General features: G+C 42.6%; 1 protein-coding gene across 5 annotated transcripts; it reads right to left on the reverse strand.

Annotated features, from left to right (window-relative positions):
* Positions 1-329: 329 nt before the first annotated feature.
* Positions 330-23,565, reverse strand: ZFP69 (ZFP69 zinc finger protein). 5 transcript variants are annotated; one of them, XM_078452038.2, is made up of 6 exons: positions 22,916-23,565; positions 21,328-21,486; positions 19,933-20,018; positions 14,340-14,466; positions 13,914-14,012; positions 330-2,970 (listed from the first exon to the last, which is right to left on the reverse strand). In XM_078452038.2, exons 2-6 carry the CDS (start codon positions 21,452-21,454, stop codon positions 1,838-1,840), a joined length of 1,572 nt encoding a protein of 523 aa, XP_078308164.1. In that variant the 5' UTR covers positions 21,455-21,486; positions 22,916-23,565; the 3' UTR covers positions 330-1,837. The 5 variants fall into 5 exon arrangements, with proteins under 5 accessions (XP_078308164.1, XP_078308165.1, XP_078308162.1 ...); XM_078452039.2 differs by having other exon boundaries at positions 13,914-14,009; positions 21,328-21,810; XM_078452036.2 differs by having other exon boundaries at positions 21,328-21,810.
* Positions 23,566-24,307: the final 742 nt, after the last annotated feature.

Below are 24,307 nucleotides of genomic sequence, written 5' to 3' on the forward strand. Positions count from 1 at the left end.
AGAGAAAGCTGCCTGGGTTTTCTAAAGTGCTTCAGGTCCTAAGCCCAGTCTGCTGTTTGAATGTATTGCAACCCATGAATTACAGGATACCCCAATATCCCTCTAATAACACCCCCACATTGAGGCTTAAAAAGCCCCAACTGATTTGTTATTTGACCAAAGAGTCTCAACTAATCTACTGTGTTTAGACAGAGCCCATATAGGAAGGAGGAAAATGGGACATGGAACTATAAAGTAGCAATAGCTATAATGGAAAATCTAAGTGCCAGGCTTTGGTTTATAACCTTAGTGGATGGAGGTGAGGGTAAATCGATTAACATTTCACAGAATTACTCACTAAAACTTTAATAAACATTTACCAGATTGAAAAAGGAGCATGTACAAAACCATGTGGCCCCGATCGTGGTGCTCAGCTTTCACAACATAAGCAATGTTAATTTTTTCATTGATCAATGCTTATTAGACAGTCATGCCCTACCTCTTTTTTCTCTTCCTTCATGTATTAACTATAACTTGCTAACTTAACCATCCGGTAAAATGCTGTGGTTGATCATCCATAGTACACCCTGCCATCTTAAGTCTCCTGACTCAATTATCAGTGTTCCTCCATTCCATCAGAGGGGTTGCGGCCAAGATTTGACTTACTAAGATAGGTGGGTTGGTCTCTTTAAAGGGACTCTCATTGATCAGGCAGCTCCAGCCTAGAGGTCAAGGACTGGAGCAGTTGGTGGAAAGAGGGCTTCTCCTTTTCCAGCTGAGATTTTGGTAGGCTTGGCTATTGTTCAGTAAGATGCAGACTCCTCTCTGGCTCCAGGAATGGCAAGCAGCGCTCCTTCTGGGGATGCAGCTCAGCTGGTACTTGCACACTAGTTATTGAGACAAATGGATACTTCTTTGATGACTAACAGGGCTGTGGGTCCAGGACATGCTTCAGCGTCAGGTGGCTCCTAGTCCTCTTGCTGGTGGGAAAGTAAATTGGCCCAACCTCTATGAAGGCCAGTTTGGCACTATCCATCATACAAGTGCACATACCCTCTAGTATAGAGACTCCAGTTCTTGGAATTTACCCTACACAAACACATGTGTAAGAAAGAAAAATGCGTAAGACTATTCATTGCAACAAAAGATTAGAAATCCAAAAGTCCATCATAGTGAACTGGCTAAATAAATTAAAGTACATTCAAACCACAGGATACCATGCAGTTATAAAAAAGAATGAGTAGGCACTTTATCTACTAATATGGAATGACCTCCATGATATATGGTTAAGTAATAAAAGTAATGTGCAGATGTGTTTACATAGGAAGCTGCCATTTATGCTTAAAAAGAACTCTGCATATTCTCTTGGATACAAATAAAAAAGATCTCTTGAAGGGTGCATAGAAAGTTATAAAAATGGTTGCCTCTAAGGTAGAATTTGGTGGTGGATGTAGGAAAAGGATTTTCACTTATACAACTGTCTATGCCATTTGAATTTTATCAGATTTGTAAGTTTCCTCATTTAAAAAAAGTAAGTTACTTAAAAAACAGGGGTGATTTTTTCCAACAGTACTTCCCAAATGTTAGTCTATAAATCAGAGAATGCCCATGGAGAATAATTCACCCTCCATGAAATCAGGTAACAATTATGTGTGCATCACAATCCTGAATTTAATTTAATCCTTATTCTTAAGTACTTTGTATGGAGGTGTTAGTAGATAATAGTTATCAATGTACTATTTACACAACAGGCAATATTAAAGGCTGGTATCATTATATCAATTCCTCAAATTTGGAATCCTGGAATTTAAAAGCACTGATTTAGTTAGCTTTTGTTCTCATGTTGAATAATCTATTTTTACACATTATTTCGAAAGGCATTCCTCCTGTGTATTTCATGATGTCGACTAAGTGATGAATTATAGCTGAAGGCTTTTCCACATTCATTACATTCATAAGGCTTTTCTCCAGTATGGTGTCTCTGATGTTTCTTAAAGGATGAATCATGCCTGTAGGCTTTTCCACAGCGGTTGCATTCATATGCTTTCACTCCTGTATGAACAGTTTTATGGTTGCTAAGGTGTATCCTCTGTCTAAAGGCTTTCCCACATTCCTTACATTTGTAGGGTCTCTCCCCAGTATGGATTCTCTGGTGATGCGTTAGATACGCTCTATGACTAAAGGTTTTACAACACGCAGTGCACGCATAGGGCTTCTCCCCAGTGTGAATTCTTATATGTTCACTAAGGTGTCTAATCTGTCGGAAGGTTTTCCCACATTCATTGCACGTAAAGGGTTTCTCTCCAGAATGAGTTCTCAAATGCTGGATCAAGCTAATGTTCTGGCTGAAAGCTTTCTGACATTTATCACATACATAGGGTTTCTCTCCAGTGTGAGTTCTATGATGCTGATTAAGAGATGAGCGATGCCTAAAGGCTTTGCCACATTCTTCACATTCAAAGGGTTTCTCGCCAGTATGGATCCTCTGGTGTGTAGTAAGGGATGCACTTTGGCTAAACGCTCTTCCACATTCCTTACATCTGAAAGGTTTTTCACCAGTATGAATTCTCATGTGTTCAGTAAGATGAATGGGTTGTTTGAAGTTTTTTTCACATATATTACATTCATAGGTTTTTGTTCTTATGTAACTCGGATGATTTATCAAGTCTAATTTGTATTTATTCCTCTTTCTAGGTGTATCACATTTACGGTGCCTCTGTTCTATCATAACATTTGAACTGACAATATTTTCCCCGAATTTGTTAGTTTCCTGGTCACTCTTCTTGTGGGTCAGGATGGCGTGTCTTATATCTCTTCCATGGGATTCCTGGTGCTCTTCTAACTCGCCATCATATTTAGAGACTTTTCTCAATGTGGAATAAATGACATCATCTCTCAGGAACCCTTCCATCATAATGCCATGATATAAGTGTTCCTGTAAAATCTCATTCTTTGAAGCTGATGTACTGGTTTCTGTTTTATTTTTCAAGTCTGAAAGAAATGGAAAAAATGCACATAACTCACATTCATTATGCTTCAAAAAATCAATTACTATAGTGGATATGGAATAGAGATTTAGACAACTACACATATAAAACACATGAGAGGGGAGTGCCGGAAGATGGCGGCGTAGGAGGACGCGGGGCTCACAGCGCGTCCTGCTGATCACTTAGATTCCACCTACACCTGCCTAAAGAACCCAGAAAACCGCCAGAGGATTAGCAGAAGGGAGTCTCCGGAGTCAAGCGCAGACGAGAGGCCCACGGAAGAGGGTAGGAAGGGCGGCGAGGCGGTGCGCGCTCCACGGACTGGCGGGAGGGAGCCGGGGCAGAGGGGCGGCTCGCCGGCCAAGCAGAGCCCCCGAGTCTGGCTGGCAAAAGCGGAGGGGCCGGACAGACTGTGTTCCGACAGCAAGCGCGACTTAGCGTCTGGGAGGTCATAAGCTAACAGCTCTGCTCGGAAAGCGGGAAGGCTGGAGGACAAAGGGAGGGAGAGCTGCTGAGCCCCCGGACGGCAGAGCTCAGCTTGGCGGGGAACAAAGGCGCCAGCGCCATCTCCCCCGCCCATCCCCCAGCCAAAATCCCAAAGGGAACCAGTTCCTGCCAGAGAACTTGCTCGCTCCGCGCAAACACCCAACTCTGTGCTTCTGCGGAGCCAAACCTCCGGCAGCGGATCTGACTCCCTCCCGCTGCCACAGGGCTCCTCCTGAAGTGGATCACCTAAGGAGAAGCGAGCTAAGCCTGCCCCTCCAGCCCCCGTGCACCTTGCCTACCCACCCCAGCTAATACGCCAGATCCCCAGCAACACAAGCCTGGCAGTGTGCAAGTAGCCCAGACGGGACACGCCACCCCACAGTGAATCCCGCCCCTAGGAGAGGGGAAGAGAAGGCACACACCAGTCTGACTGTGGCCCCAGCAGTGGGCTGGGGGCAGACATCGGGTCGGACTGCGGCCCCGCCCACTAACTCCAGTTATACACCACAGCACAGGGGAAGTGCCCTGCAGGTCCTCACCACGCCAGGGACTCTCCAAAATGACCAAACGGAAGAATTCCCCTCAGAAGAATCTCCAGGAAATAACAACAGCTAATGAACTGATCAAAAAGGATTTAAATAATATAACAGAAAGTGAATTTAGAATAATAGTCATAAAATTAATCGCTGGGCTTGAAAACAGTATACAGGACAGCAGAGAATCTCTTGCCACAAAGATCGAGGGACTAAGGAACAGTCACGAGGAGTTGAAAAACGCTTTAAACGAATTGCAAAACAAAATGGAATCCACGATGGCTCGGCTTGAAGAGGCAGAGGAGAGAATAGGTGAACTAGAAGATAAAGTTATGGAGAAAGAGGAAGCTGAAAGAAAGAGAGATAAAAAAATCCAGGAGTATGAGGGGAAAATTAGAGAACTAAGTGATACACTAAAAAAAAATAATATACGCATAATTGGTATCCCAGAGGAGGAAGAGAGAGGGAAGGGTGCTGAAGGGGTACTTGAACAAATTATAGCTGAGAACTTCCCTGAACTGGGGAAGGAAAAAGGCATTGAAATCCAAGAGGCACAGAGAACTCCCTTCAGACGTAACTTGAATCGATCTTCTGCACGACATATCATAGTGAAACTGGCAAAATACAAGGATAAAGAGAAAATTCTGAAAGCAGCAAGGGATAAACGTGCCCTCACATATAAAGGGAGACCTATAAGACTCGTGACTGATCTCTCCTTTGAAACTTGGCAGGCCAGAAAGGCTTGGCACGATATCTACAGTGTGCTAAACAGAAAAAATATGCAGCCGAGAATCCTGTATCCAGCAAGTCTGTCATTTAGAATAGAAGGAGAGATAAAGGTCTTCCCAAACAAACAAAAACTGAAGGAATTTGTCACCACGAAATCAGCCCTACAAGAGATCCTAAGGGGGATCCTGTGAGACAAAGTACCAGAGACATCACTACAAGCATAAAACATACAGACATCACAATGACTCTAAACCCATATCTTTCTATAATAACACTGAATGTAAATGGATTAAATGCGCCAACTAAAAGACATAGGGTATCAGAATGGATAAAAAAACAAGACCCATCTATTTGCTGTCTACAAGAGACTCATTTTAGATCTGAGGACACCTTTAGATTGAGAGTGAGGGGATGGAGAACTATTTATCATGCTCCTGGAAGCCAAAAGAAAGCTGGAGTAGCCATACTTATATCAGACAAACTAGACTTTAAATTAAAGGCTGTAACAAGAGATGAAGAAGGGCATTATATAATAATCACAGGGTCTATCCACCAGGAAGAGCTAACTATTATAAATGTCTATGCGCCAAATACCCGAGCCCCCAGATATATAAAACAATTACTCATAAACATAAGCAACCTTATTGATAAGAATGTGGTCATTGCAGGGGACTTTAACACCCCACTTACAGAAATGGATAGATCATCTAGACACACAGTCAATAAAGAAACAAGGGCCCTGAACGATACATTGGATCAGATGGACTTGACAGATATATTTAGAACTCTGCATCCCAAAGCAACAGAATATACTTTCTTCTCGAGTGCACATGGAACATTCTCCAAGATAGATCATATACTGGGTCACAAAACAGCCCTTCATAAGTTTACAAGAATTGAAATTATACCATGCATACTTTCAGACCACAATGCTATGAAGCTTGAAATCAACCACAGGAAAAAGTCTGGAAAACCTCCAAAAGCATGGAGGTTAAAGAACACCCTACTAACGAATGAGTGGGTCAACCAGGCAATTAGAGAAGAAATTAAAACATATATGGAAACAAACGAAAATGAAAATACAACAATCCAAACGCTCTGGGATGCAGCGAAGGCAGTCCTGAGAGGAAAATACATTGCAATCCAGGCCTATCTCAAGAAACAAGAAAAATCCCAAATACAAAATCTAACAGCACACCTAAAGGAAATAGAAGCAGAACAGCAAAGGCAGCCTAAACCCAGCAGAAGAAGAGAAATAATAAAGATCAGAGCAGAAATAAACAATATAGAATCTAAAAAAACTGTAGAGCAGATCAACGAAACCAAGAGTTGGTTTTTTGAAAAAATAAACAAAATTGACAAACCTCTAGCCAGGCTTCTCAAAAAGAAAAGGGAGATGACCCAAATAGATAAAATCATGAATGAAAATGGAATGATTACAACCAATCCCTCAGAGATACAAACAATTATCAGGGAATACTATGAAAAATTATATGCCAGCAAATTGGACAACCTGGAAGAAATGGACAAATTTCTAAACACCCACACTCTTCCAAAACTCAATCAGGAGGAAATAGAAAGCTTGAACAGACCCATAACCAGCGAAGAAATTGAATCGGTTATCAAAAATCTCCCAACAAATAAGAGTCCAGGACCAGATGGCTTCCCAGGGGAGTTCTACCAGACATTTAAAGCAGAGATAATACCTATCCTTCTCAAGCTATTCCAAGAAATAGAAAGGGAAGGAAAACTTCCAGACTCATTCTATGAAGCCAGTATTACTTTGATTCCTAAACCAGACAGAGACCCAGTAAAAAAAGAGAACTACAGGCCAATATCCCTGATGAATATGGATGCAAAAATTCTTAATAAGATACTAGCAAATCGAATTCAACAGCATATAAAAAGAATTATTCACCATGATCAAGTGGGATTCATTCCTGGGATGCAGGGCTGGTTCAACATTCGCAAATCGATCAATGTGATACATCACATTAACAAAAAAAAAGAGAAGAACCATATGATCCTGTCAATCGATGCAGAAAAGGCCTTTGACAAAATCCAGCACCCTTTCTTAATAAAAACCCTTGAGAAAGTCGGGATAGAAGGAACATACTTAAAGATCATAAAGGCCATTTATGAAAAGCCCACAGCTAACATCATCCTCAACGGGGAAAAACTGAGAGCTTTTTCCCTGAGATCAGGAACACGACAGGGATGCCCACTGTCACCGCTGCTGTTTAATATAGTGCTGGAAGTTCTAGCATCAGCAATCAGACAACAAAAGGAAATCAAAGGCATCAAAATTGGCAAAGATGAAGTCAAGCTTTCGCTTTTTGCAGATGACATGATATACATGGAAAATCCGATAGACTCCACCAAAAGTCTGCTAGAACTGATACATGAATTCAGCAAAGTTGCAGGATACAAAATCAATGTGCAGAAATCAGTTGCATTCTTATACACTAACAATGAAGCAACAGAAAGACAAATGAAGAAACTGATCCCATTCACAATTGCACCAAGAAGCATAAAATACCTAGGAATAAATCTAACCAAAGATGTAAAAGATCTGTATGCTGAAAACTATAGAAAGCTTATGCAGGTAATTGAAGAAGATATAAAGAGATGGAAAGACATTCCCTGCTCATGGATTGGAAGAATAAATATTGTCAAAATGTCAATACTACCCAAAGCTATCTACACATTCAATGCAATCCCAATCAAAATTGCACCAGCATTCTTCTCAAAACTAGAACAAGCAATCCTAAAATTCATATGGAACCACAAAAGGCCCCGAATAGCCAAAGTAATTTTGAAGAAGAAGACCAAAGCAGGAGGCATCACAATCCCAGACTTTAGCCTCTACTACAAAGCTGTCATCATCAAGACAGCATGGTATTGGCATAAAAACAGACACATAGACCAATGGAATAGAATAGAAACCCCAGAACTAGACCCACAAACGTATGGCCAACTCATCTTTGACAAAGCAGGAAAGAACATCCAATGGAAAAAAGACAGTCTCTTTAACAAATGGTGCTGGGAGAACTGGACAGCAACATGCAGAAGGTTGAAACTAGACCACTTTCTCACACCATTCACAAAAATAAACTCAAAATGGATAAAGGACCTGAATGTGAGACAGGAAACCATCAAAACCTTAGAGGAGAAAGCAGGAAAAGACCTCTCTGACCTCAGCCGTAGCAATCTCTTACTCGGCACATCCCCAAAGGCAAGGGAATTAAAAGCAAAAGTGAATTACTGGGACCTTATGAAGATAAAAAGCTTCTGCACAGCAAAGGAAACAACCAACAAAACTAAAAGGCAACCAACGGAATGGGAAAAGATATTTGCAAATGACACATCGGACAAAGGGCTAGTATCCAAAATCTATAAAGAGCTCATCAAACTCCACACCCGAAAAACAAATAACCCAGTGAAGAAATGGGCAGAAAACATGAATAGACACTTCTCTAAAGAAGACATCCAGATGGCCAACAGGCACATGAAAAGATGTTCAACGTCGCTCCTTATCAGGGAAATACAAATCAAAACCACACTCAGATACCACCTCACGCCAGTCAGAGTGGCCAAAATGAAGAAATCAGGAGACTATAGATGCTGGAGAGGATGTGGAGAAACAGGAACCCTCTTGCACTGTTGGTGGGAATGCAAATTGGTGCAGCCGCTCTGGAAAGCAGTGTGGAGGTTCCTCAGAAAATTAAAAATAGACCTACCCTATGACCCAGCAATAGCACTGCTAGGAATTTATCCAAGGGATACAGGAGTACTGATGCATAGGGGCACCTGTACCCCAATGTTTATAGCGGCACTCTCAACAATAGCCAAATTATGGAAAGAGCCTAAATGTCCATCAACTGATGAATGGATAAAGAAATTGTGGTTTATATACACAATGGAATACTACGTGGCAATGAGAAAAAATGAAATATGGCCTTTTGTAGCAACATGGATGGAACTGGAGAGTGTGATGCTAAGTGAAATAAGCCATACAGAGAAAGACAGATACCATATGGTTTCACTCTTATGTGGATCCTGAGAAACATAACAGAAACCCATGGGGGAGGGGAAGGAAAAAAAAAAAAAAAAAAAGAGGTTAGAGTGGGAGAGAGCCAAAGCATTAGAGACTGTTAAAAACTGAGAACAAACTGAGGGTTGATGGGGGGTGGGAGGGAGGGCAGGGTGGGTGATGGGTATTGAGGAGGGCACTTTTTGGGATGAGCACTGGGTGTTGTATGGAAACCAATTTGACAGTAAATTTCATATATTAAAAAATTAAAAAAAATAAAAAAAAATAAAAATAAAACACATGAGACTTTGATTACATTTGACCCTTGCACAACATGGGGGTTGGGATATCAACCTCAACACAGTAAAAAAAATCCATGTATAACTTCTGATTCCCACCGAAACTTAACTACTAATAGCTTACTGTTGACTAGAAGCCTCACCAGTAAATCAATTAACACTTACTTTTTATGTTACGTGTATCATATACTAGATTCTTACAATAAAGAGAAAAGAAAATGCACTGTAAAAAATCCACATATGGGGTGCCTGCGTAGCTCAGTTGGTTAAATGTTTGACTCTCGATTTTGGCTCATATCATGATCTCACAGTTCAAGAGATCGAGTCCTGTGTCGGGCTCTGCACTGACAGCATGGAGCTTGCTTGGAAGTCTCTCTCTCCCTCTGTCCCCACACACCCCCCCGCCCCCACTTGTGTTCTCTCTCAAAATAAATAAACATTAAAAAAAGTTGACAAATCATTTCATTAAAAAGAAAAACTCCAGGGGTGCCTAAGTGGCTCAGTCTGTTGAGCGTCCAACTTTGGCTCAGGTCATGATCTCATGATTGATGGGTTTGAGCCCCACATCAGGCTCTGCGCTGACAGCATGGAGCCTGCTTCGGATTTTCTGTCTCCCTTGCTCTCTGCCCCTCCCCCACTCACCCCCTCCCTTTCTAAAATAAACATTTAAAAAAATCCACATATAATAGGTGGACGCATGCAGTTCAAACCAGTGTTGTTCAAGGTCAATTGCACATGTAAAAATGGTTATGCAACATGGGGAGGTAATGGGAAGTTAAGAAACAGTAAATAAGGTAAATGTGTGATTTTATACAGAGAGTAAAATTTGAGCACTTCAGACATGCTCTAATACTAAATAATGAAATTTCAGAGCTATGTCTTAAGAATATCTTTTCTTGACAACTACTTTTAGAAAAAAATCTCAGAAAGATAAAAAGATGTCCCTCTCCCCACACCAGCAGGAGATGCTCATTCAAAAACTAAGGTCTGAACTAAGAACTTTCATGAAAACATTAAGCTGTCTTTTATCGAAACTTGTATTAACATTTGCTTTGTTCTATTTCCTGTGGTTATTAATCTGTCCCTAGAAATGTTATTTATACAAAGGAGACTTGTAAGAAACCCAAACTGCTGTATTACTATTATTGCTATGTTCTCTGAAAATATCTTTTAATCTCTACAGTTTTGACTGGGTTTTTTGATAATCTGTTATACCCATTACTAATATTTCAACTGATACATCTTCTTTCTTGAAAAGTATAACTTTTTGTAAGATTTTTCGGTCAACACAAAAGGATCAATAATACTTCCAAATTCTTAATGAGTTAAAGGCAATAATAGAGTCTATGTTGTGTAGGCTTCTGATTCTGGTCCTGAAAATGGGAGGTGGAAGAAAAGAAGACAGAGCAAGAGAGAAGAAGCCTTCTATGTCATGTCCCCTTTCCCAATTCAATATCCAGGCCTGAAGGACCAAACTACAGAAGAAGAGATTTTTAACATTTTTTTAAAAACGTTTATTTCTTTAAAAAAATTTTTTTAACTTTTATTTATTCTTGAGAGAGAGACAGAGTACAAGCCAGGGAGGGGGAGAGAGAGAGAGGGAGACACAGAATCTGAAGCAGGCTCCAGGCTCTGAGCTGACAGCACAGAGTCTGATGCGGGGCTCAAACTCATGAATTGTGAGATCATGACCTGAGCCGAAGTTAGACGCTTAACTGAGTGAGCCACCCAGGTGCCCCAAAATGTTGATTTACTTTGAGAGAGAAAACACACGCATGATGGGGGAGTGTCAGAGAGAGAGACGGAGAGAGAATCTCAAGCGGGCTCTGCGTGGACAGGGCTCAATCTCACAAACTATGAGATCATGAACTGAGCGGAAATCAAAAAGTCCAATGGATAACCAACTGAACCAGCCAGGCGTTCCAAGAATTTAACTTTGAATGAAGTTGTGAGTTTTTGTTATTGCAGTAAACTAAAATGTTTTAGTAAAATCAAACTGTTCTTATTATTTACAGCGACTGGAAAATCTAAATGAAATTCACGGTAGCTCTTATTTTCATTATTATAAGCTGAAAAAGAGAAAACCCAAGAGAATATATAAACAAATTATTGGAATTAATAATGGAATGAAACAAGATGGCTAGCTATAGGATCAATATACAAATCCAACTGTTCTATTATTATACACCAGCAACAAACAGAAAACATAATTTAAAAATATATACCATCAAAATAGCAAAATAAGTCTTCAAGATGAATCTAACAAAAGAGATGCAATAGGGACAAGACCTTTATACGGAAAATTCTGAAACTTTATTAAAAAAAAAAAAAGTTAGGAAATACTAATGAATGCAGCAATATACCCTGTTTCTAGATAGTAACACTCAATATCATAACATTAATTCTCCCCAAAGTTGATCTATAAATTCAATTCTCTTCCAATCAAAACACCACCAGAGTATTTGCATGTGTGTGGGTGTGTGTGAAATTTCATGCATTCATTATATAATTTGCATGGAAGAGCAAGGGGCTAATAATGAGGACAATTTTGAAGAACAAAGTGGGAGAACTACCTTGACCACATATGAGTTTCACTATGAAATACAGTGATTACAACAGCTTGGCATTACAGTAGGGCTAGAAGAGAAAAATGGAACAGAATACAGTGCCCAGAACAGACACAAGTATATAAGGAAACTTGACAGGTAACAGAGTGGTATTAACTATTAAATAAATGGTTCCTGGACTGATTATCCATGTGGAAAAGGCACCTCACACTACACATAAAATAATTCTAGGTGAATTAACTCTAAATATGAAAAGCCAAACTTAATATAAAATGATATATACATCCTTTCTATAGATCAAGAAAAAAAAACAGAACTGGCAAAGTAATTTACGTAAGAGAAATCTAGATGGTCAATAGCCATGAAAAGTATGCTCCTCTTGCTGATAATGAGGAAAATGAAAGAAACGGTAAGATACCATATTCACCCACAAATTTACAATAATTTTAAAGTTTGACAAAGCCAAGTGTTGACAAAGATGCTGCACTCTGGAAAGTCTTAAGGCTTGCCGAGGGGAGGTACATATTGGTGCAACTGCTTTGAAGAGCAAGTTGGTAATATCAAGCAAAAGGAAGGTGCATACACTCCATGACCCAACAGTTTTGCTTCCACATCGCAGAGAAATACTTGCATGTGTACACAAGAAGACACGTACAGGAAGACTTACTGCATCTTGGTAACCCCCAAATTTAGAAACAATATGTCTATTAACAGGAAAATAGATAAATAAATTTATTTATTTATTAGTTCAACAGAAATAACTAGAAGAAGATGGATAAATATCAATTGTGTTGACTGAGAAAAGCAAGTAGAAGTATATACACCATTTATTTAAAGAATAAAAACATGAAGGGGCACCTGGGTGGCTCAGTCGGTTGGGCGTCTGACTTCAGCTCAGGTCACGATCTCATAGTTCATGGATTCGAGCCCCACACTAGACTCTGTGCTGACAGCTCAGAGCCTGGAGCCTGCTTCAGATTCTGTGCCTCCCTCTCTCTCTTTGCCCCTCTCCTGCTTGTGCTCTCTCTCTCTCTCAAAAATAAATAAATAAACTTAAAAAAAAAACCCATGCAAAATAATACCAAATATTGTTCCAGGATATACACACGCAGTGAAAGTATGAAGACATATAGGAGAATGACAATGTTTAAACTCTGAAAAGTTGGTTATTTAAAAAAAATTTTTTTAATCTTTGTTTATTTATTAAAAAAAAAATTTTTTTAACGTTTTATTTATTTTTGAGACAGAGAGAGACAGAGCATGAACGGGGGACGGGCAGAGAGAGACGGAGACACAGAATCGGAAGCAGGCTCCAGGCTCTGAGCCATCAGCCCAGAGCCTGACGCGGGGCTCGAACTCACGGACCGCGAGATCGTGACCTGAGCTGAAGTCAGACGCTTAACCGACTGAGCCACCCAGGCGCTCCAATCTTTATTTATTTTTGAGAGAGAGAGAGACAGGGCACGAGCAGGGAAGAAATAGAGACAGGGATAAACAGAATCCGAAGTAGGTTCCAGCTTCTGAGCTGTCAGCACAGAGCCCAACATGGAGCTCGAACTCATGAACTGCGAGATCATGACCTGAGCCAAAGTTGGATGCTCAACTGACTGAGTCACCTAGTTGTCCCCGAAAAATTGGTTATTTTAAAAGGTAAAGGGGGAATAGCAGGACTTCAACTCTTTTTTCTTAACCTAGGTGGAAGCTACATAGAAATTTGTTATAATGTTCTCTATGCCTTTCTGAACACCTAAAATATTTCATAATAAAGCAAAGTTTAAGGAGATGGTTAAAGACCACTTAATTGTCCTGTGGCAATTTCTCTTGCAAGAATTTTCATACAGTTGTTACAAAAAATACAAAAGGTAGATAAATAAGTTAAAAAGAGAGTGAGAATCAAAGCTGAAATTGTAAAATGAAAATTGGTGGAAAGTGGAAACAGAATGTAAGAGAGAAAATTAAAGATCTATCGAATGCAGTGAGCCCTGAAAAGAGATGTGTTTTCCGTGAAGAGAGACCATGTACATCTGACTGCTCAGAGAAAGGCGCTTTCGATTTGCAGAGTTCAGGATACTGAAGAAAAGAGGAAAAGTCAAGTTCAACCTAAATTAAGACAAGACTCCTTGCCCTCCAACTCCAGAGAGACTTTTGCAAGGTGAGGTGAAGGAAAGGGATGATGGAGGGAGGGGTGACGTCAGGTTTAGTGCATGCCCTGTTCACTGACTTCAGCCTTCCCCACAGCCTGGGGAGACTTCGGGGACTCTGGCCTACATATTAAAAGGTACTATCTGACTTGGTCTCACCTGAACTGGGATCTCCTGGGCCTTCTTTCTCTGTCATCCATGGCTCTTGTCCTTTCTCCAACTGGGATATCACACTAGGTTTAGAAAGTTGATATCCTGCTTATAAAGTAAAAAAAACAAAAACAAAAACCAAACAAACAAACAAAAAAAAAACCAGAGTATGAATGTTTACACTGAGTTCTAAGAACATCCCCAGAATTCTTTCTAGTCCTCTGGCAGTCAGGGTCTCTGAAGATGGAAAGGGACACCACAGAATGTCTTTCTATTCTCGCTCTAACAAGTAAAGCGGTTCCCCCAAGGAATGAGACATCTCTAATACAGAACTCAAGGCCAAGCTCGAAGGCATCCACAACATTTGATAATTTGGAATTAATGACTTTCCTGTAACAGACAGGTTTTCTGGGTGAATGTTCCGCCCATCCTTACCCACTGACAGCAGGTTCCCATAGTTCTCCAGCATCACCTCCCGGTATAGATTCCGGTGAGCAAGGGGCAGTTGTCCCCACTCCTCCTGGGTAAAGTCCACAGATATGTCCTTGAAAGTCAGCAGTTCCTAGAATATCAAATATATTCCTTTTCAGACAAAGACCACCTCCATCAAGGTCCAAGGAGTTCTGACAGTATTCTAAGTTCTGAGAGATTTTAAACTAGTTTTACTGGCAGCCTCCTCTGGATGTGTCTGAAGACCCTCCGGAGATTACCATAAATACATAGAAAAACAGAAGGTCATATGGGCCTTAGAAAAAATGAAGCAGGATAAGGAGGAAACAGGGAGAACCACATGAAGGTAGCGGAGGATCTTTTACGCAAGGTGGTTGGGGAAGGTCTCTCTAAAAGGGTGAGATTTGACCACAGACATGAATTCAGTGAGGGAGACCTATGTGGAAATCTGAGGGAAGAGCATTCCAGGCAGGTACAAAGGACCTAAAGTGAGAGCATCCTTGGCTTATCTGAGGAACAGGGGAGTGAACAGCATCACTGGTGGCAGGTTGGTGAAGGGAACAGGAGGAGAGGAGGACAGAGGGGCCAGAGGGAGAGACAGAGAGGCTTTCAGCAATTATTGTCACAAAGCCAATGTATTGCTACTGAGCTTAAATCCTGGGGCTCATTGAACTGGAGTTCAATGCAAAGATGAACAAAACTGGAACTGTAGTCTAACCCCATCCTAGCTCAAATACTTGAAGAGATAATAAAGATCAGCCCCCCAGCAGTGGTGACATGGGTGTTTGTAGCTGGGTTAGTCAGAAGTGAACTCAATCAAATAAAAGCTGTGTCTCAGCCAGAGCTCAGCCACAGCTCTAGGGAGAATATGAATAATCAGTCCCTCACTTTAACCACCAGACAGAGGAAAGGACTTAGTCTTTTGTAAATAAACAAACGACACACATATGTGTATACACACACACACACACACGTGTATGTATACATATATATGTGTGTACATATGGATGTGCGCACATATATAGTTCCTCCCCCACTATTTTTTTTTTAAGTTTATTTTGAGAGAGAGTGCGTGTGTGTATGAACAGGGGCAGGGCAGAGAGAGGAGAGAGAGAATCCAAAGCAGGCTTTGTGTGCATTGTCAGCACAGAGCCTGATGTGGGACTCAACCTCATGAACTGTGAGATCATGACCTGAGCTGAAATCAAGTGTCCCTCCCATGCCTGAGCCACCCAGGTACCCCTCCCCACTGTTCTTCAAAACCCAATATCTCAACTACTAGAAAAAACTGTTACACATGTGAAGAAGGAGGAAAATGTGACCTATAGTTAAGAAAATAAAAGGGCACCTGGGTGGCTCAGTCGGTTAAGCGTCCGACTTCAGCTCAGGTCATGATCTCACGGTTTGTGAGTTCGAGCCCCACGTCAGGCTCTGTGCTGACAGCTCAGAGCCTGGAGCCTCCTTCAGATTCTGTGTCTCCGTCTCTCTCTGCCCCTCCCTCCTCACACTCTGTCTCTCTCAAGAATAAATAAACATTGAAAACATTAAACATTGAAAAAATTAAAAAAAAAAAGAAAAGAAAAATCAATAGAATTAAGCCCACAGGTGACTAAGTCTTTGGAATTAGCAGACAAGAAGTTTAAAGAAATTATTAAAATATGTTAAAAATTTACAATAAAATATGAATACAGTAAGTGAAAACATGGGGGTAACTAAGAGGAGAGAGTGAGAGAAATACTAAAGAACTAAATGAAAATTCTACAAATGAAAAATACAGTATCAGAAAAATCCACTAAATGGACTTAATGGCAGCAGAATGGCCTGAATGGCCCGATGAAGACAAGATCCATGAAACTTAAGATAGGTCAATAGATATTATTCAGATCAAAGAGGGAAAAAAACCAAACCTGGGATAATACCAAGTGGTTTAATAATATATATAATTAGAATCTCAGAAGAAGATAAAAGAATGGGCAGAAAAAATATTTGGAGAAATAAAGGCTGAAAATTTTCCAAATTTGATGGAAAAAAATCAAGCCACAGATCTAAGCTCAGCAAACCCCCAAAATAATAAATTCAAAGAAAACCAGCCCTACACACATCACAGTAAAACTGCTGAAGAGCAACGACAAAAGATCATGAAGGTAGCCAAAAGAAGGTAGGAAAGGAGGAGCAAAAAAAAACCACAAGTTGGTATAAAACAAACAGAAAGGCAGGTCACCTATAGGGAAATAATAGTAACAGCTGACTTCTCATTCCAGACGATACAAGCTAAAAGATCATGGAACACTTGTAAAGTGCTTAAAAGAAAAAAGTCACCCTAGAGCTCTCTATCCAGTAAAAGATCCTCAAATAGAAGACAACAGAAAGACATCTTTAGATCAGCAAAAGCTGTGAGAATTCGTCAGAACACCCACACTATAAGAAACGTTGAACGACTTTCTTCTGGTTGAAGGGAAATGATGCCAGGCAGAAACTTGGAATTAAAAGAAGGAATGAAGACTGTAAATTGGTAATTATGTGGATGGTTATGAAAAGAACTTTTTTTTTTCCTTTTCTTAATTACTTAAAAACTATTTACTGCTAAAAACAAAAATAAGAACAGGGGCACCTAGGTGGCTCAGTTGGTTAAGCATCTGACTCTTGATTTCAGCTCAGGTCAGGATCTCTCGGTTTATGCATTCGAGCCCCAAGTCAGGCTCCTCACTGAGTGTGGAGCCTGCCTGGGATATTCTCTCTCTCTCTCTCTCTCTCTCTCTCTTCTTTTCTCTCTCTCTCTCTCTCTCTCTCTCTCTCCCTCCCTCCCTCCCTCCCTCTGCCCCTCCCCTGCTCATGCTTGCTTTCTCTCACAAAATAAGTGAACTTTTAAAAAACAAAAAACAAAAATAGGAACAATGTACTGTGGGGTTTTAATGTGTAAAGTGAAATATATGATGACAATATACAAACAATGGGGAAGAGTAAATGGAAATACGGGGCTTTCATGCCACATGTGAAACAGTATAATATTAATTCAACTGTGATATGTTAAAAACACATATTATAACGGTCAGAGCAACCACCACAAGCAAATAAAACAAGTATAGCTAAAAAGTCATTAGAGGGCATAAAGTAGAATACTAAAACACCATGCAATCCAAGAGGAAGCAGAAGAGGAACAAAGAAACAAAAATGTGTGAACAGCAAAGAGTAAGAATATACATTTAAATCCCACTGTATCGATGATTATGGTAACTGTAAATGCACTAAACAAGCAAGACACAGCTATATCCAAGGCCATACTTTAAGTATAAAGATACAGATAGGTCAAAAGTAAAAGAACTGAAAAAGCTATACCATACAAATAATAACTTAAACAACAGTGGAGGAACTATAATAAATCAGACAAAAGTGGGCTTAGGAGAAGGAATATTACTTGCCATAAAGAAGAGACATCTCATGATGATAAAGTGTCAGTTCATCAAGAAGACAACAATACTACTTGTTAATGTATCTCATAACAGAACTCGAAATAGAGCAGAACTGACAGAACTGAAGGAAGATACAGACAAAACCACAACAGATTTCAACATTCCTTTCTCAGTAACTGATACAAGCGGACAATAATGCATCAAGGATACAGATTTGAACCATCTATCTGTCAACTTAATGGACATTTATAGAACACTATACCTATCAACTGCAGAATATACATTCTGTTTTAAACTTTTTATTTTGAGGTCATTATAGATTCCCATGCACTTATAAGAAATAACAAAGAGAGGCGCCTGGGTGGTTCAGTCGGATAAGCATCTGACTTCAGCCCAGGTCATGATTTCACGGTTCCTGGGTTCGGATTCTGTGTCTCCCTCTCTCTCTGCCCCTCCCCGGCTTGCTCGTGTGTGCTCTCTCTCGCTCTCTCTCTCTCTCAAAAGTAAATAAACATTAAAAGAAAGAAAGAAAAAAAGAAAGAAAGAAAAGAAAAGAAAAGAAAAGAAAAGAAAAGAAAAGAAAAGAAAAATAACAAAGAGAAGCCATGTACCCTCTACTGGGAGCAAAGCAAAGTTCTGATTGGAAAGGAGCCGGAGGGAACTTTCCGAGATGGTGGAAATGGTGTATATTTTGGTTACATGGTATATACACATGTCAAAATAGAACTACACATTTTCGGGGTGCCCAGGTGGCTCAGTTGGTTGAGTGTCTGACTCTTGATCTGAGCTCATGTCATTATCTCACGGTTCTTGGATTGAATCCCACATTGGGTTCTATGCTGACAGCACAGAACTGGTCCCTGCTTGGGATTCTCTCTCTGCCCCTCCCCCACTCATGCTCGCTTGCTTGCTCTCTCAAGATAAATAAAAAAACTTAAAAAAAAAAAACAACTATACAGGGGTGCCTGGGTGGCTCAGTTGGTTAAGCATCCGTCTTCGGTTCAGGACATGACCTCACAGTTCATTGGTTTGAGCCTCACGTCAGGCTCTGTGCTGACAGCTCTGAGCCTGGAGCCTGCTTTCGATTCTGTGTCTCCCTCTCTCTCTGCCCCTCTCCCGCTCACACACTCTCTCTCTCAAAAATAAACATTAAAAATTAAAAAAAATTTTAATTCTTTTCCCAGCAGTAAGAATACCATCAGTTTTTGATACATGTCAAGAAATGAGGAATTCCAGATAAGTGGAATATAGAGAGAACTCTTTAAATAGACTATTACTCCTTATTCTTATTGCTTCTTCCTTATTACTGTCAATAACTTTGAAATGCATTCAATCCTAGAAAAATATTAGCATCTGAATCAGCGGAGGAAACTGGGATTGTAAACAGCTGAAAAAAATTGCCCCATTACCAAGCAAGTAAATACTTAGAGATAATTTCAGATCCTGTACCATCTAATTACAGAACCCAAGTCCTTTTCACTTAAAACTCTCCTGCCGTCAGATATTTCATTTTGAATAGTCTTCCTTTCTCACTCATTCTACAATTTTTCTCCTGTCTTCCCTATGCTTCCAGTTGACAGTGAGGACACCCTGTAATAACTGTCCATTTGTCTAACGTGTGTGTGCTATGTGGCCACACCATTTCTTCCCCACTCACTTCTCCTTTGGTTTGATCTCTACTCCTAATACTATACTAAGGGTCACCACATGAAGTCCACCAGCGAAATGGGTACATCGCCTAAGACTGTCAGAAGGTTCTTGTCACTTCACGAAGTTTGTTTTTGAGTAAAAGTACTCAAAAAAGAAAGTTGACGTGTATCTGAGACCCCAAGTGGCATCTATTTGTTTTTAGGGGCTGGAATTCTAGCATTCATTTCTCTTTCTCTACAGAAATTAGCATAATGTTAAATCAAGATGTTGGCCACAAACAAGAATTACAAGGAGGGAAGCCACCATGAGTAGGGGAATCGCCACCACTACAGCCCAGTTTTCTGTACAAGAGCAACTTGCACAGTTCCCTATGTTGAATCTGTTAGCCTCACACTAACAAACACCTCCAAACTCCTCACACTCCAAAAAAAAAAAAAAAAAAAAAAAAAAAAAAGGCGAGTTATAGCCTTGAAAACCAAGCAGCAGGTCCAAGAAAATGAAAGGAAAACCCAACCCACCTGGGATTCTGCTGCTGGAGGCCCAGAGGTGACTTCAGCCTTCAAACTTTCTCCCTGGGTCTCCTCAGCATCCTGAGAGAGCAGAGCTAAAGAAGGAAAAGAGCCATGAGGTTTATATCTCCCCAAATACCCCAAATAGAAAAACTGCCTGCAGACCTGCTGAACAGGCTCCTCTCTCAAAACATTCACAGAGAGGGACATTTCGAGCAACTCAGAGCAGAGTGGGGGGCCTCCTTAATAAGCAGGGTCTGCAGTGCACTGCTTTGAGCACTAATACTTCCCAAAGGGCAACACTGGTCCAAAAGCTCAGACCAGGCCACTCCTCTGTTCAAATGTTTCTGGTTAAGAAAGAAAATCCAAACCTTTCCCATGGACATCAGGCCCTCTACAACTCGCCTAAAACACATTTCCCCAAGTGTTCGTTTTCGCTAGCCACCATCCTTTATCCATTGTACACATACACTGACCACATTCTTAGCCCTCAGACTCGACTGGTTCCCATTCTCTGAACCACTCTTCGAGGCACTCATTTCTGTATCCTTTTCCCAAATCTTCTACAAAAAAATGGAAGACCTCTTTCAAGGCCCAATTCAGTGCTATCTGCTTTGTGAAAATTTCTCCAATAAATGTAATCAGAAGAATGTTTCCAGTCTTTTGGCTTCCCAAAGAAATTTACCGTAGCACTTTCTTAGGCTACCTTCTATTATTTTGCTCGGGGTATGCGTCTGTCTCCATCAATTAATAATAAGCACTGGAGACCATTATTCATTTTTCCATCGGTCAAGATGCTTTAGCAAAATCCCTGCCTCACGCCGCTAGCTTACATACCGGCTGAACTTGAAATGTTAAAGGTGTGACCTACGAGATCATGTGAGACACGCGAATTCCTCTGTCCATCTATCTATCTATCCAACCAGACCACCAGATAATGTATAATCTTGGACGTTTCCCCCTGACCTCCTGGAAATCGAGAGTCATCAAGTAGGTCATTCCTTCCTCTCAGAACTACTTGTGGAAAACACTGGCTTTGGGCCAAAATGCCCAAAACTTATGAAGGAAAACCTTGGGGGGGCTTTAAGGAGTAGAAGCCTTTGACCCCACTGTCTGTGACAATCACAATACCTGGGAGCCACTGGTGGGGAACACTGTATTGTCCTCCTGTTTCGTGCTTTATCCGGGAACTGGAGATGGGGGCAGCACGGAGCACATGGCACAAGGAGCTGAGAACCCAACATCTGCCCTCATAGCTATCCTCATCCCAAAAGGCACAAGCACAAACCCCAGAGACCTGCTTTCCTCCAATTTTCTCCCCAAGAGACACCTCAATGAAATGGGTACCTATCCTTTCACACACGAATTGAGAATTCTGCTTTCCCTGCATCAGTCTACTCTCACCTCCTCCTTCAAACATCTTCGTTACATCCTCCCACAGGGGTGCCCCCTCCTTGGCCTTCTTTGGATGGCGCAACTTCACCCAGGTGCTGGCCTCCGTGGGCAGGGTGATCAGGAGCTGCTGTAGCATGATGATGCCCACCCAACCGGGCGTGTCCACTTCTGGTGACGAAAGTCCCAGAATCTCTGCTGAGAGGCTTCACAGGTATGCGGTCTCCTCTGACCACAATCTCCCGCCCCCAGAACTTTGGTGTGTCCCTGCAGCACCAGAACCCGGGGGTTCCTAGAGGCTGATGTGACCTTAACAACTCTGAAAAACTGACTTCTCTCTTAAATTAAGGAGTGCCTTCTTGGGAGGCAGCCAGTTGAGCAGTTTGGAGTGCATGCCTCTATAGTCTTCTAGAGGAGCAAAAGACAGAAGAGGAGGGATCCAGAAGCACCGACCACACATCCAGAACTCCAGAACTTGAGGAAATATATTTTAAACTGCAAAAGATCCGAAAATAAAGATTTGGCATCAACGTGGGAATAAGTATAATCAGTCTTCTTGGATGTGGCTGTCTCCCAGTTCCATACACACATCCATAAACAGCCAAAAAGGTATAAAAACAAGCATAGACCCTCTCTTGACTTCCCTCCCAGTAAGCTGCACCCATCTTCTGCCTGGATACAGACTTAGTGGAGTTAAGAGGGCAAGCTTTGAATTCAGTTTAGGTGAGAATCCTGACACTTGTACTTAAAAGCTCTAAGACACTTCAACTCTCTGGAGCTTCAGTTTCTTCATCTATAAAATGGGAATAACAATTGTACTTTATAGGGCTGTAACATTAATTGAAACAATGTCAAGCATACAGAAAACCCTTAGTAATAAATATTGCTATACAATTTTTGCTTTACCACAGCATTACCTTTTCCAGCTACTTTTAAAAACAATTAGAGATCTACATTTAAAGTTCATCTCAAGTGTCAGAAGTGATGGAATAATCACACAGCTGCATTTTCACCTGACCAAACAGCAACAGGTACATTCCCCAACCACGCAGATGCCCAGCAGCGGGCAAGTCCTTTTGGCCTGTGAAGATGCCTCCTGGTTTCAGAAATGTTAAAACTGGGGGAGGGGGAGGGGTTCAGATGGAGGAAATACAGCACTTCGAGTATCATCAGGACTACTGCACAAGTGTTTGCAACAGGGAAATCCGGAAACAACTCAAATCTATCATCTCATCCAAAGCCCCCCGCATCTGAGCAGGTGCCTCCACAGCCACCTGGTCCAGCGTAACTGGGGCCCCGCGCACAGACCGAGCTCCGTATAAAGGGAGCTGGCCCAACTTTTTGAAGTTTGCAAGGGAGGGTATGTAGCTTACGGGCTCCCCCCACCGGGCCCCAAGCTGTGCCCGCTGCAGAGAAAGGAGCTGCATCCTGCAGGATGGAGCATGTGGAAATATCCTGCCCCCGGAGTACATAAAAGTAAACGTCTAGTTACCAAAGTGGGGAAACTTTCGAAGCAGCATTTGGAAGCTGCCGCTCCTCACCGCTCCCGGCCGTGCCTTCCCGGGACGGAGGCTGCACACCCGCGCATCCTCCCACTCACCAGCTCGGCCCCGGACGCTGCTGGGACCAAGGACGCGGCCGCGAGAGCGCTCGCTCCCGAGGCTTCGGCGCCACAGGGTGTCTCTTCAGAGGACCGGGCGGTAGCGGATTTTGTTCTTCCCCCGCCTTCGTAGACCGCATGCCCCGCTCACCGACGATTCTCCAAAGCACGCCCAGCGTTCCCGCAGGCTTCCTTCGGGAGCCCGCGGACCTCGGCCTCCGCCCCGGATGCGGGGCTTTTCCCGGTCCCCCCGGGGAGCCTGTCTAGGGCCGGCCGCCGCACCGCATCTCACCGCCGCCCTCCCAAGCGGCCTTCCTCGGCCGCGCTCCGGGGCGCGGGGCTCCGCGGGCCGCAGTGGGAGGGCTGTCCTGACCCCGCTTCCCGCAGACGCGCGCGAGGATACACCTCGCGGGCACTCGCTCTGACGCCGGCCCGGCGGCGGCGGCAGCCGGCTCCACCCGCCGCCCCGCCTCGTGGGCCGCAGCCCGGCGTCGCCCGGGGCCTCCGTCCTCCCGCCGCGCCCCGCCGTCGCCCACGCCTCAGGTCGCCCCCCGCGCCGCCGGGCCCGCCCCGGGTCCGGCCACCCCACGCGGCCGCGCAGCCCCCCGCCCAGCGCGCGTGCCTTCCGGCGGCCAGCACGCCCAGCTGCCGACTCCGCCCACGAGGGGCCGCCCCGTGCCCGCCCCCTCCCGGGAAGCCGGCGCACCCGAAAACCCGGCGCTGGAGCGGCGGAGCGCGCGCGGGCGCCCAGACCCCGGGGGCAGCCGCCAACCGGCCCACCGCGTGCGGGGCCAGGCGGCCTCTGGAGAGACCACTTGGCCCTCCAACTCTTCCGTGGGGAAACCCCTTGTCATTCAGTCATTCATTCCTTCAGCAAGTATCTTGAGTGCGTGTCGTCCGTCCTACATTGTTACAGGCTCTAAGCATATAGCAGTTATCAGAATGGTCCCTGCTTTTTTGGATCTTAATGCATGGGGAATTAAATAGATAATGTTACACAACAAAAATTCAACCCAGTACAGTTGAAGACCTAATTCGCTTTATTGATTCACGGAATGGGGTAGCATCCCCATCTGGCAAGTGGAAGGGAGCACTAGGTAGTTGTATAAAATAGGTTTTTATAGGAGGGAGGGTGGGACAAGGAAGTTATTAGCAAAAGAAAAGAAAGGATTGGTCCCGGTAAGGTCACCTTACCTTAGGGACTAGGGCCCAGGGTCTAACTGGGGGGATTAACTCATTTTCCTTTGGGGGTTGGGGAGGGCCCATGTGACATACTAGCTCATTTGTGCTAGATCAGGAATCTCCTGATTGACTTGTTAAGACTACATTTCTGGGGGTGGTTGGAACTACAATTAGCTTAGGTATTAAGCCCCGGTATAACGGGTCCATTTG

Source organism: Panthera onca, chromosome C1 (assembly GCF_046562875.1).
Source record: "Panthera onca isolate mPanOnc1 chromosome C1, mPanOnc1 haplotype 2, whole genome shotgun sequence".
NCBI lineage: Eukaryota > Metazoa > Chordata > Mammalia > Carnivora > Felidae > Panthera > Panthera onca.

Excerpts from the sequence above, each read along its gene's own strand:
- ZFP69 (XM_078452038.2), bottom strand. The coding sequence starts at position 21,454 with ATGCTACAGCAGCTCCTGATCACCCTGCCCACGGAGGCCAGCACCTGG. Across the intron at positions 20,019-21,327 it reads GAAGATGTTTGAAGGAGGAG|CTCTGCTCTCTCAGGATGCT; the intron begins GTGAGAGTAGAC and ends TTCCTTCTTTAG. Across the intron at positions 14,013-14,339 it reads TGGGAACCTGCTGTCAGTGG|CAGGATATCAACTTTCTAAA; the intron begins GTAAGGATGGGC and ends TTACTTTATAAG.